This window comes from Betta splendens, chromosome 10 (genome assembly GCF_900634795.4).
Source record: "Betta splendens chromosome 10, fBetSpl5.4, whole genome shotgun sequence".
Classification (NCBI taxonomy): domain Eukaryota; kingdom Metazoa; phylum Chordata; class Actinopteri; order Anabantiformes; family Osphronemidae; genus Betta; species Betta splendens.
This window is the reverse complement of record NC_040890.2, coordinates 10,907,421-10,921,441: the sequence shown is the minus strand read 5'-3', so window position 1 is coordinate 10,921,441 and position 14,021 is coordinate 10,907,421. Positions and strand designations below refer to the sequence as shown.

The following is a 14,021-nucleotide window of genomic DNA, read 5'->3' as shown; positions in this document are numbered from 1 at the left end:
ACACAATCCGTGTTTTGTACAGGTTACTATACATCTGGCAATAGTAAAAAGTATTGAAAATACATAGTTACATTTGATAATTACATAAATGTTCAAACCAAATGATTTGATAATTACCTTACTAATCATGATTCATTTTATTTAATCACCACTAAACTCAAAGACATTCCTGAGAATTTGTGGCTAAAAGAGGCATTTTGAACATATAATCATATGAAATTGTTAAATTGGCAATGTGTCCTGATTTCAATTTGAGAACACATAAATTATTTTATAACTCCTTGCAACAGCAATTAACATGTACATATAAAAGTTTCAGTATAAAATACATGGTGTGCCACACGTGACATGAAAAACTGAACCCCCCCCATTAAAAGGTACTAAAATAAAAAGTCAGTCTTTCTTCAAAGCCAAAGGTGAAAGTCAGGCTCAGTGGCAAACTTATCCAGAACTTCAGTCTTTCTTTCTAGTTGATGCTTCTAACCATCAAACTATGATTAGATGTAGGACGGACAGAATATGTTGACCTCAATGTTTGGTTCTGAACAAGGATGAAGACTCACACGTCTTCACCTAATCCGTGCTCTGTGGTTGTTCCTCTGTGAAGAAACATACAAATACAGCAGCTCTTTAAGCATCATGACCACAAAGACAACAACTAGCATAGTATGTGATTAAAGAGTTCTGTGATACCTTGCTTTTTTTCCACTTGGTGATACACTAAGGTGTATGGGTCAAACACTGCAGGTCCTTCACTGATTTCAACTTGATTTTCTCTGAGAATGAGAAATAATGAAGTCAATACAGAAAACAAATCAAAATGTGCCATGACGCTTGAGAGACCCACTTTTCTTCTTCTCTGTTGGAGGATCTAGAGTCTCAGGGGTGGCTGGTAGTGTTGGCTCTGCATCGGCTGAATTCAGGTCCTTCTTCCTTTTCTTTTTCACCTTATTGTTTTGGTCAGGGTTCTCCTCTATGTCACTGTTCTCTGGTCTTTGTGTGATTTCCTTCTCTTCAACGGGCCGATCTGATATTTCCCCATTATGTTCAACTTTCTCTTTGTTTTTCTTTCTTTTCTTTTCTTCAACTACCAGTTCTGAATGCTTCTCATCGTGATTCCTTTTCTCCCGTTTCTTCTTTATTTTATTTTCTGCCTCCTCCTCAACGTGTTCTTCAGGTTCAGCTCTCTTCTTCTTCTTTGCTTTCTTTTCTGCAGTATTTTTTCCTGTCTCCTCTTCCACTTTATTATTAGACACATCATCAACTCTCTCCATCCGCTCTTCTTCATTCGTTTCTTTCTCCACTTCAACATGTTTAGGTGTTTCCTCACTATCAACTCTCTTCTTCTTTGCCTTTTTTTCTGCAACACTTTCTTCTTTACTTTGTTCTGACATTTCCTCATTATCAGCTTTCTTCTTCTTTTTCTTTGGTTTCTTTTCAGTTATCTGCTCAGTGTTTTGTTTGTCTTCACCTTCTGTCACTTGCTCTGAATTTTCTTGCTCTTCTATAACATTGTCTTCTGGATTTTCTGTTTTTTCAGCCTTCTTTTTTTTCTTCTTCTTTACTTTTATTTCTTCAACTACCTCCTCAGAACTTCCCTGACTATTAATTTCCCCCTGTTTCTTCTTCTGTGCTTCCTTTCCACTTGCTGTTGGCTCTGGCAGCTCATTCTCAGCACTTCCATGGCTGTTTTGCTCCATCATTTCTTCTCCTGTCTCGCTCTTACTGCTGTTTTTCTTTGTCTTCTTCTCTTTCAGAGGTTTATCACTTAACCCTTGTTCTGAGACATCTATATTTTCCTTCTTGTCTTCAGTGTCTTTTTCTTTTCCATCTGCACCATCCTCAGAAGCTTTGTCCTCACTAGCTTTCTTCTTGTGCTTCTTCTTGGGCTCGGATGTTGTCTCATCAGCGTTTTCTTTGCTGGGAGTCACAGACTTCTTTTTCTCTTTGGCTCCTGTGTGTTTCAAAGGTGACACAGCAGGCGTAGGTGTAGCTGGCGTGTCTTCCACAGTGGTGACATCGTTCTCCTGGCTCTGAGAGGCAGACAAGCTCACAGCCTTTTTTGGACTGCTCTTCTTGGGTGTAATAATCTTTGCAGGTGTCCTTGTCACAGCTCCCTTTTTGTTTTGTCCATCAGTCCCTCCAGGAGGCTTAGCTCGTGGCTTTCTCACTCTCTTTTTCTGGGGCTGTGGTGCAGACAAGTCTAGAGCATTGATAATTTCCATCTTGGTTATGTCATCGTCTGTGGACAGAGTAAACACAGTGAAGGCACAGAACAAACATGATGCTTCAAAGAAAACACTACAGTACACAGCTCTGCTCATATGAAATCACTGTTTCCCGTGGTGGGCACATCTTCTCTCTCACCTTATACCTCGTCAGTATCTCCTCGTACATGCAGCGCCCTGCTTGACTAGCATCCACTCACTAGAAACATCAGCTTTAGCTCATTGCCATTTCATTTTACGTACTTGCAAATGGGCGATGCACTAAATGACCCCTTTGTTTTCTACCACACACACACACACATGCACCAACCTGTCATCTCTAAGACACGTTTCTTCCATTTCTCCACATCCAGACTACTGTCAGAGTCTGAATCATCCCCACCAGAAGTTGCTGCAGCTTTCTTTGGGGATTTCTTTGCCTTGATGACATTTTTGGCAGATTTCTTCTTTGCTTGTACAGACTATAAAGCAATGCATTTAAACAGCCTGCTTACTCAAATTAAAGACAGTCATAACTCTAATAACAAACAAACAAACTCACCTTTTTTTGTGTTTTTGTTTTTTTTACAGGTTTATCCTTCTTTTTCTTCAGTTTGCCTGGAAAAGAAAACATTTACAGAATGAGCAATGAAATATTCCAATTCGCTGCTAGACAACATTTATGATGAATGCTGGTGTGACCTTTACCAGCAGGAGAAGCTTTTGAAGCTGTTGCTTTTTGCTCTGATTTGGAGCTGGAGTGTTTAACGGAGTCAGACCGTCGTTTCTTTTTAGAGTCTCTGTCATAAATACAAACAATTTGTATTTGCTTGCACCACTTTGCAGCTGAAGACATCCTAAGAATGTGTGTGATATCTTGAAAAGCCTGAGAAAATGTACTTACTTTAACCAGGAATTGTAGATTTCTAATAGTGATGTTGATATTTTAGACTCCCCCTGCAAAAACAAAGCAAACCTAAACATTAGAAACACATAGATTAGACTGTTTACTAGGTACAGTAACATATATATGTACATTTGATGATGGTGTTGTGACTCAGAAAAGCAGAGTTTGTGATGGGATTTTTGTACTCTAGCTGGTAAATGTGACTCAAAAAACGCAGGCTAGTGATTAGAAAACATTTTTACATGCATGAGAATACATAATATACATTTCATACAGTAACAATAGTTTATAGAGTTATATAAACACTACTGCAGTACTATTATTTAAAAAACTGAAGAACATTTAGGAGTTGTCAGGACTTTGTGAGGCAGCAGGTAACAGAGCTGTTGATGTCCTAATCATGAACGTGACCCATGGACGCACACAGCTGCTGCTGTTGCTGCTGCTGCTAACAGTCATGATGAGGCTGTGACATTCGGATGAGCAGTGACCTGTGGGCTGAGCCTCCGGAGCTCCTCTGCCGCCGACTGGAACCCATGCTCCTTCAAATGGCCGTGGATCAGCTGGATCAGCTCGTGCTCTGAAGCGCTCGCAGACATTTCCGGCACACGAAGAAGCGGATAAACAAACACACAACAGTAACGAACGAAAGTATTTTCATATTCAGTGTGTACACATGGTCTTCAGAGCGGCAGGAAGTCAACTACAACACGCATGTTGGAAAGTTAACCTTTGAACTCAGGATGTAGTTCTGTGTCCCTCCGCAATGCACGATGGGAGGTAGAGTTCCGCTTAGCAGCCACGAAGGAAGCATTGCGTAAATGAGCAAAATGCATAATTTCCTCCAAATTAACATTAAATAAATATTTTTACAGATGTTTGTTCATGGTTTTTAATTTATTTTAGTTACTTGTATGTGTAAATAAGCACTTAATATTCTACAGCAACGTTAGATGTGTATGTGTATATGTATGTGAGTGCAAATAGAAAATACTGTACATGTGAACATTGACGTGTGTCATTCATTGTGGTGTTTGTGTGTCTTTTTATATGTGGCACATGGTTTGTATTATATCCAGATGTCAAGACTGTGTGCAGACATTAAATGTGAAAAACCAAAGGATAAACCACTGACTCATACTGGAAAACAAAAATAAACCAGAATCACCATGTAAGACCTAAAATAAATCTCCTCTTCCTACCATTTCTCCAGTGTCTCTTATAGCTTGAGGTTTCTTGACTCCGACCTCTTGTTCAGTCTCTTCATGATAGAAAACATCCACCAATCAAAGAGCCACACATAAACTATTCAATCAGCTGCACAGGAGAATCTTTTCCAGATTCAGATAGGGACGCGGGTGAGGAGGAGAGACGCGATGCTGTGAGAGAACGCGAGACTCTGCGAGAACAGCACGAGGAATTCAACAAGGCGGCGCGACACCGGTAGTAAACAACAGCGCGACAAACTATCCGCCAATTTAAGTAAATAACTACCTTATTTTTCGGAAAATAATCAACCACCCTACCATTCTGGATAACACCGAAGAAAGTTTCGAGTACATCGACGAGTGCTTCGAGCGTCTGGTAATGGGGAAAAAGGAGACGGCTCCAAACAAGCGTTCCCGTCCGTCTGACTCACCTGAGTCACCTGGAGCTAGCTCGGCGGATAAAAACATCACGGACATCCTGGAGTCCATCGAAAAAAAAATAACAAGTTTCGACGCACGTCTGGCGCTAGTGGAACTCCTCCACAAAGAGTTTATGGCCCTCCGCGACTCCCTGGAATTTAGCCAGCAGCAGGTGATTTCTCTCGCCACCGAGAACGAGGCCCTGAAAGGAACGGTGCAGTCCCTGACGGAGGATGTGGCTCAGCTAGCGGCCGAAAATAAAAAAATAAAAGAAGGTATCATCGATCTGCAGGCCCGCAGCATGAGGGACAACCTGGTGTTCTCGGGGATTCCAGAACAGGCGGAGGAAAACACGGAAACCACAATTAAAAACTTCATTAAACAACAGATGAAGATCCCAGCGGAAGTTGTTGACAAGATGGCGTTCCACCGTTCGCATAGACTAGGAGGAAGACGACCGGATGGCCAGCGTCCTCGACCCATCGTTGCCAAGTTTCATGACTTTAAGCAGAAGGAACTGGTTAAGAGCCGGGGCAGACAGCTGAAGGGAACCGACTACAGCGTCAACGACCAGTTCCCCAAGGAGATCCTCGACCGCCGCCGCCGACTGTTCCCCATCCGTAAGAGGTTCATGGCAGAAGGCTGCAGGGCCGTCATCAGCGTCGACAAACTGTACGTCAACGGAGAGCTCTACCGGGACCGGGAAGCAACTCCGTGGCTCTACTAGCAGGTGGTATGTAAAAACAATGGTTTAATGTATAAGGTTTGTTAAAAAAAAACAATAGATGTAATGCAACTATGTGTTATAACTTTACATCCAGTATTCAAACTCGTTCTCTCGCAGATGTTTCATATAAATGTTTATTGTCATTCTAATGTCACTCACTCACTCACTTTGCAAAGCGCTCACCATACGTAATCACCCACTTTCCTTTCACTTTAATTTTCCTTCCCTTTACTCTTTTTCCTTCACCTACTTTCACTCCACACTGTGTACATCCTTCTTTCCTCGATTCTTCTCCCACGTAGTCAGCCAGCTATGTAGCCCTCCAGCAGCCACACACAAACATCTACTGCACAGGGGAATCACATGCACATACATAGATAACACACAACTCAGAATACACAGGTACTTAAGGTTAGCCACACACCTAAAGTCTGTCACACTACATACACACAAGACTAGTGATCCACAGCAGTCAGGTAAGATATGACACCACTGAAGATTGTCACTTGGAATGTACGTGGAATCAATAAGAAGGAGAAACGATTTAAAATATTTAACCATTTGAAAACCCTACAAGCAGACATTGTTTTACTACAGGAAACTCATATTCCCAAAATTATAAATTACACTCTGGCATCAGCAGAGTTCCCACATGCTTACTTAGCCGGTTACAATTCTAAACAAAGAGGGGTCGCCATCCTGATAAATAAAAAGATTAACTTTACGCATAACGATACCATTGTAGATCCAGAAGGGAGATATATAATCATTAATATCTTGATAGGAAACATTGAATATTGCATAGCTAATGTGTATGGCCCTAATGCTGACGACCCCTCTTTCTTTCACAGCTTCTTCACATCACTGTCTGCTCACTCTGGTTCCAAACTTATAGTAGGAGGGGACTTTAATTTAGTATTTAACCCAGAGTTGGACAGGCTAAGCAAAGCTGTGAGCAACAGGAACTGGCAATCAGTACAGACCTTAAGACAGTACATGGATGACTTTGGTCTCTGTGACACATGGCGTTCTCTTCATCCTACATCCAGGGAATATACCTTTTTCTCGCCAGTTCACCACTCTCACTCCCGTATAGATTATATTTTAGTAAATAACTCAGTCTTACAAGATGTCTCTGACACCAATATTCACTCTATCACAATCAGTGATCATGCACCAATGTCCATTTCGTTGATTAAGACAGCCACACCATCAACCAGGAATTGGAGGTTTAATACATCATTACTCAATGATCAAGACTTCATCAGTTATGTCAGGAGAGAATGGAAAACCTTTATAGAAATCAACGATACACCGGAAATCTCACCCTGTGTTCTTTGGGAGACTGGGAAGGCAGTTATGCGCGGTAGAATTATTTCATATTCATCACACAAGAAAAAAAAGGACATGTTACTTGAATTAGAATTAGAGCAAAAAATAAAATCTCTAGAGATTAAATATGCAGCCTCTCCAACCAATGATGTCCTAGAAGACCTAAAGAATCTAAAGCTGAAATTAAATAATATAATTGATTGCAAAACTCAGTTTCAGATAGACCAATTACGCTGGGAGAATTTTGACCATGCTAATAAATGTGGTAAATTTCTAGCTAACCAATTAAAAAATAATAAAGAGAAACAAATCATCCATTCAATAACTAATAAGGAAGGCAACATTACTCGTGATCCCCATGAAATAAATGATACCTTTAAAAACTTTTACCAAGAGTTATATACGTCCCAAATAGATCCACCCACCTCAGCCATAGAGGCGTTTCTGAATAAACTAGAACTGCCAAAGCTAAATGAAGAACAATCTACAACTCTAGACTCATTGTTATCTTTGGCAGAACTACATGAAGCTCTGCAGGAGATGCCCAATAAAAAAGCTCCAGGACCAGATGGATTCCCAACTGAATTTTATAAAGAGTTCTGGTCCATGCTGGCACCCAGCTTTTACAAAATGTTAGCTGAAATTAAACAACAACATTCATTACCCACAAATATGAATTCTGCCTTCATAAGCCTGCTCCAAAAACCAGGAAAAGACCCTACACTCCCATCGAGTTATAGACCAATTTCACTAATAAATGTAGATCTAAAAATAGTGTGTAAAGCACTTGCTAGAAGATTAGAAAAAATCACTCCATATATAATTCACTCTGATCAAACAGGCTTCATTAAAGGTAGACAGTCAACAAACAATATGAACAGACTAATTAATTTAATTGATTATGTCACCATCCATAAACTAGAGACAGCCATCGTCTCCTTAGATGCAGAAAAAGCTTTCGATAGAGTAAACTGGAAGTTTCTTTTAGCCACTCTGCACAAATTCGGCATTGGGGAAACATTCATAGACTGGATCCAAATATTATACAACTCAGCAAACGCTGCAGTCAGAACAAACAACCAGATCTCACCAAGGTTTAATCTGCATAGAGGGACAAGACAGGGCTGCCCACTGTCCCCATCACTATTTGCAATATTTATTGAACCTCTAGCCGCAGCAATAAGACAGCATGAAGGAATTACTGGAATATCGACCAAATCAGTAAATCATAAAATAAGTTTATATGCTGACGATGTGTTACTGTTTCTCCTGGAGCCACAGACGTCTCTTCCTACAACTATCAGCCTCATAGATGAATTCGCAGGACTTTCAGAGTACTCTATTAACTGGACCAAATCTATAGTGCTACCACTTAACCTTAAGGTGACTAACATCTCCTCTACCACACTCCATTCAGGAAACATTAAATACTTGGGCATTGAATTGTCGTCTAGGCTATCAGAGCTTATTGATCTAAACTACAATCCATTATTAAAACAAATAGAAGCCAACCTCAAAAGATGGCAGTCCTTACCCATTTCACTTATGGGAAGAATTGCCACCATAAAAATGATGATCCTGCCAAAAATTAATTACATATTTTCAATGATTCCAACTCAGCCAGCCCAGGCGTGGTTTAAGACATTAGACTCCTACATCTCACAGTTTTTGTGGAAAACCAAGCCACCACGAATTAGTTTAAAAACTCTTCAAAAATCCAGACGCTGCGGCGGCCTAGAACTACCTAACTTCCACCACTATTTTCTTGCCAATAGACTGAACCATGTCCACAAATGGATAAAACCCATGCCAGCAGACTCCTCCTGGATAGACATTGAACAAACATTTTGTGGAAATATTAAAGTTGCAGATCTGCCCTTTATCAGCACCAAAATCAAACATCATAGTTGTTACCAGAACATTAGCATAAAAGCATCTCTGCAAGCCTGGTGGGAGTTTCTTAAAATTAATGGGTCTTCGCTTACTCTTTGCCAAAACACACCTCTCTGGAACAATCCAGACATCATACAAAACAAAAAGGCAATACACTTTCCAACTTGGCATATCAAAGGGATAACACATCTGAAACATGTTTTCACAAGAGACAAGTTTACCTCTTTTGAAGAACTAGTGTCTCACTATGAAATCACTAGTGCCAATTTCTTAGAATACCAACAACTAAAGTCAATACTTAATGCAAAAAGTAAGAATGCTGCCATCCACATGCAACCACCACCAGTAATAGAGCGATTTATTGATATATCAGGGAAAAGGACAGTATCCAAAATCTATATCTTAATTTCCAATGTAGACCAGACAGTGAGCCTTCCGATCTCTAAATGGGAAGCTGATCTCAATATCACCACTAATTACACGTTCTGGAATAACATATGTTCTAATTTATTCAGAATGACAAAAAATACAAATTTACAACTAATACAATACAAAATTCTTCATAGAACTCACTATACAGGACAAAGGATGTTCCAAATGGGTCTCACAAACTCAAATATTTGCCCTCACTGTACAGATAACACAGCAGATAGATTCCTACATGCATTCTGGTCATGCTCACCTGTGCAGCAATTTTGGCAAAGAGTATGTGAACACCTGTCAACCAAGTTAAGCTGTCCAATCCCAGCAGCCCCTGCACTTTGTCTTCTAGGAGATCTAAGTGGGCTTGATCTAGAGATAAACTCATCACACACACTTCTTTCTGCCCTCTGTGTCGCAAAGAAAATCATCCTCATGAACTGGAAAACTAAAAAAAAATTAAGCATTACTCAATACCTGAACAGCTTGTTAGATTATACCACCTTAGACACATTGTCTGCTTCATCAAATCAATGACCAAAACTATACTCTGATTGATTCCATTTCCAGGTAAGGATGCGTGGGGCTCGGGTGCTGCGTCATGTCTGGCACAGTGGTGGGGGGGTGACTGGTGGTTGGTGGTGCCTGCCTGCCTAAGGAACCGGGACGGGTTGGTGGACTCAGGGCTGGCCGCATGGGTCCCCTGCGGTGGGGGTGTGGTGGCTGCTGGGACCGGCGGCCCTGTGCCGGGGTGGGACCATTTTGAGGGTTGGCGTGTGCCTGTCTCCGGGGAGCCGGAGGCGGGCCTCCCTGCCGGTGTGCGGGGGCGGACCTGGGGGTGGAGACCTGGGTAACCTGCGTCCGGGGGACTCCCTCTGGGGGTGCCTGCCTGTGCCCGGAGGGGTGTCTCTCCCCTGGGGCGCTGCCCCTGCTCGGGTGGGGCGCTGCCTGCCCTAGCGGTCCGACGCCCTCTGGTAACTGCTCGGGCCTGTTGTAGGGGGGGTTGGCAGACTACTCAGGCTAGAACCTTCATTGGGCCCTGGGCGGAGGCTGGCCCTCAATGCACAACCGCAGAGTATGTGTGTGGGTTTGAGTGTCACACTACACGGGGCGAGCATGGGCATACTTGAGCGAGAGAATGGGTAAGTGTGAAAGAAGGGTGAGGATGGCTCTGGCTGTGCTGCGTGTGGCGCCTGGGCAGTAGTACTGCGGTCCCTGGGTCTCGGCTGTCCCTTCCTGGCTGGGGGTTGTGGGGGGTGGTGGGATAGGTAGCAGAGCCAGTCGGGAACCTGGCTCTGCGGACCCTGGTGCTCTGCTTCCCAACTACATTTCTCCGCATTCATCCACTTAGGTCTGCAAGGGGCGTCCTGCTGATGGAGGGACCAGGGCTACTGGGAAGTGGTTCCATCCCTTCCAAGTGGGATGCTCTGCAGTTTTAATTGCATTAGTCATACACACTTGTCCAGGAATCTGGGGGCTCCTTCCGGGGGGGCCAGTAGACTTCCCATTGATGGCTCTGTCTGCTGGACCCCCCGGAGAATTGGGTATCTCCCAAAGTTCCTCATACTTAGCTACATACACATACATTTAGGGCCGGGGGTGGGCTCTTTCACTGGGGCCTGGGGCTCAGGCCAGTTGTGGCCTCGGCCACTGGCCCTGATGGAGAGATCACCACCCAGTTTTAACTGCAAAAAGACATTTAGGGCGAGGGGGGGCACTGTCCGGGGACACACCGTCAGCCAGCGGTTGTGCTCCTGGAGGTGTCACCCACCTTCAGTGCACTTTAGTTCCACACACTCACGTCCAAGCTGGGTTGCAGGGTTCTGGGGTACCTATTTCTACTGCCCTCTGCCTCCCCCGGGTTGGGGGGGTTGGTCGGGGCTCGGGAGGAGCTGCGGTCCCTGCCTGGGGCCACATGGACGGCAGGCCGGAGACCTACCCTCCCCACGAATGTGATCAAGCGAATGGTGTGGGTGGGAGAATGTATCTGAGAGTGCATTGGTTCACGTATGATTGACTAGTTTGTTGTGAGAGAGTCTATGGTGTGTGTGTGTGTTGATGTGATGATGTGTGTTGCACATGTGGATGGGTGTATGCGTCTGTGTTTGTGTGAGTTGGTATGCGTGTGGTGCGGTTGAAGTGTGGGGGGTCCGGTTTTTCGCCCGGGGTACGATGATCGTCTGCCTGGGTGGTCTCTTTTCTGCTGACCCCACCAATTGCTGGCCTTGTGCTGCAGGCCGCTGTAGCGCCAGGGGATGAGGTCGGGCCGATGGGGTAGGCCCCGCTCCGCCCGTGTGGGGGTGGTGGGCTGGGGGCGGGCCCCACTCTGGGCGCGGGGGCATCTTCTGGCGGGCTCCCTACGGACCGTGGGTCCTCGGGCTCTACTCTTTCAGGCCGACCCTCCCGCCGGGGGGAGTGTTTGCCCCTGGTTCTCATGGGGCGGACAGCGTTGACCCCCGGTGGCCCACTCTGGCCTCGGGTGCTGTCTCTGTGGCTGCTGCAGCTCTGCCTGGGGGGCTCTGTGTGGGCGGCTTGGGTTGCAACACCTGCCCTCCTGGAACTGAAGGTGTGTGGGCTCCCTGGCTGCTAGGATTCCTTCCTCTGCTTGCTGGATGGGCGTAGTGGCGGAGCCCCTCACATCACCCTGGCTTCCACAAGTGGCATTGTTCATGCACCAACGTCTGCCTCACCCTTTGGGTGAATAATGATAAGCTACAGCCTTACTAACCTTGTAGTGGGACACTTTCCAAATCCAACTGTAAGTATTATTGATACTTATCACTACCGATATGAATAATGTGTGAATATGGAATTTGTGGTGTTGTATGTCATGACTTTTATTAAGTAGTATGGGATATGTATAATAATGCACATATGTATGTATATTGTATGTATATGTTTGTATTAGTATGTGCACATACCTTAGCACTATTATTGGTATTAGTATTAATCTCCAAGGTAAACCACAGTACAAAAATTGTTTAGTTATGAATGTGTTAGCCTAAGGTACATCCATGCTTCTTATTTATTTATTTTTTTGCTCCGATTGTTTACTTAACAGATTTGCTTGGTTTCAGCAGCTGGTTGCACCCCTTAACCCCCCTCCCCCCCACCCTCCCGCATACACACCCTAAAGCAGAAACCTAACCTGTCCACCAACACAGCAACATCACACACATTTTGGATTAGCTAAATAAACCATTAAATAAACCATAAATCAGGAAGAGTATATATATTCTATATATACTCTTCTTGTTAAAGCAAAGCTGTCCATCACAATATGGCATTCAGCGTAATATATGCTGCTTGCTTAACTGCTGGACAGAACAAAAAAAAAAAAAAAAAAAAAAAAAAAAAAAAAAAAAAAAAAAAAAAAAACATCCACCAATCAAAGAGCCACACATAAACTATTCAATCAGCTGCACAGGAGAATCTTTTCCAGATCTACCATGGAGGTCAATCTCTCCATCATGCCTATTTGGATAAAATCTCTATTCCTGCCTGGTTGGGAGGAAGCTAACGGTCTCTGGGCACAACTAGTTGCCAATGTATATGACCGGGAGAGCTGGTGGTGCGGCCTTGGGTCAAACTGGAGCGTGGTATTGGGTAAGCAGAGGGTCAGCAGGAGCAGAACGACTGAAAGAGCTCCATTCATGAGGCTGAACCAGGCAAGGAAAGCAGTGTGTAGTCCACACTCAACGCCAGCGCTCGATTTCACCATCTCACACGGCCCCAAACACTCACATACTGTACACACCACTGGCATCAGCGTCTGGTTATGAGGCTGACTCAGCTGCTTATTCTCAGGCTGCCAGTGGACAGACCACCAAGGGTTTATGTAGGAGAAAACTCTTTGTAATATGAGATGTGTAATCTATTGATTCTAAAGAATAAACGTCCTGATTTGCATTGGATTTATTCGGTTTCAAGAGAATAAGTACTGGAGGAGCAAAAACGAAGCATATACAGGCCTGAACATTCCTTTTTGATGCTGATTTACACAGGTTGCTCTTGTAAATGACACTCTGTTCCACATTCCACATGTTCAGCAGCTCACACCTGTGCCCACTGGCAGGTACTCACCCCCAAATACAGCCGGTGGGATTTGTTATTCCTTTAATGTGTCAGAGCTGCCACTTTGGGAGCTATATAATATGTACTCATGCTCATTTAATGTGAATTCAGGTAATGATTCAGGTGGCTTTGCTGGAGGATCATAAAAATGAATCTGGGCTCGGCGCATGTGGTTTTTAGAGAATGAAACACATTCTATGGGTGTAATGGTCGGTAATCGAGTCCAACCTATGCAACCTTGACATCATATGACTCAGTGTCAGTCTGTCAGGCTTAAACCAGGAGAGAAAGACAAGCATTCTTCGCCCTAAATTATCCCTCATTAGATGAAGTGATGGTGAAAAGATGAAACAGATGAGAAGGAACTTGCTGAACAACCCTGAAACAAAGGTACTTCTGTATGCGGTGCTGGGGCGACAAGCTGAATACAGCTCTTCTGAGGCAGGGTTTTGGCTGGGGTTGGAGTACAGGAAGAATGAAAACCTCCATCCAGTAATAGTCAGATTAAAACATTGGGGTTGGGGGGGGGGGCGCAGGTTTACCGGCAGGGACGCCCTGATTAGAAAGGGGGTAGTGTTCACGGCGAGGGGGAGCAGACGCGTTCAATCACAGCACCTCTGCTTTTAGCCAAAGCCAACATCTGGATCCGACCGACACAGGGGCAGCAGCAGCAGCAGCAGCAGCAGCAGCCGCCCTCCAGCCGCCGCTTCCCTTCCAGTTCATTATTTCATTCCATCTCACTTCATAGCTCCTCACAAAAGAGGCCGAGCACATGCTTGGAAAGTGAAAATGAGGTGTGTGTGTGTGTGTGTGTGTGTGTGTGTGTGTGTGTG

General features: G+C 44.0%; 2 protein-coding genes across 2 annotated transcripts; one reads left to right on the top strand and one right to left on the bottom strand.

Moving 5' to 3' along the window:
• Positions 1-693: 693 nt before the first annotated feature.
• tcof1 (treacle ribosome biogenesis factor 1) lies at positions 694-3,953 on the bottom strand. The gene is made up of 7 exons (XM_029164574.3): positions 3,606-3,953; positions 3,112-3,164; positions 2,916-3,007; positions 2,770-2,825; positions 2,539-2,689; positions 848-2,242; positions 694-776 (listed from the first exon to the last, which is right to left on the bottom strand). Exons 1-7 carry the CDS (start codon positions 3,711-3,713, stop codon positions 721-723), a joined length of 1,911 nt encoding a protein of 636 aa, XP_029020407.1. The 5' UTR covers positions 3,714-3,953; the 3' UTR covers positions 694-720.
• Positions 3,954-4,480: 527 nt separating this feature from the next.
• On the top strand, positions 4,481-12,236 carry LOC129604705 (uncharacterized). The gene is made up of 2 exons (XM_055512324.1): positions 4,481-5,475; positions 11,705-12,236. The coding sequence occupies exon 1, from the start codon at positions 4,702-4,704 to the stop codon at positions 5,467-5,469; it is 768 nt and encodes a 255-aa protein (XP_055368299.1). The 5' UTR covers positions 4,481-4,701; the 3' UTR covers positions 5,470-5,475; positions 11,705-12,236.
• The last annotated feature ends 1,785 nt before the right edge of the window (positions 12,237-14,021 follow it).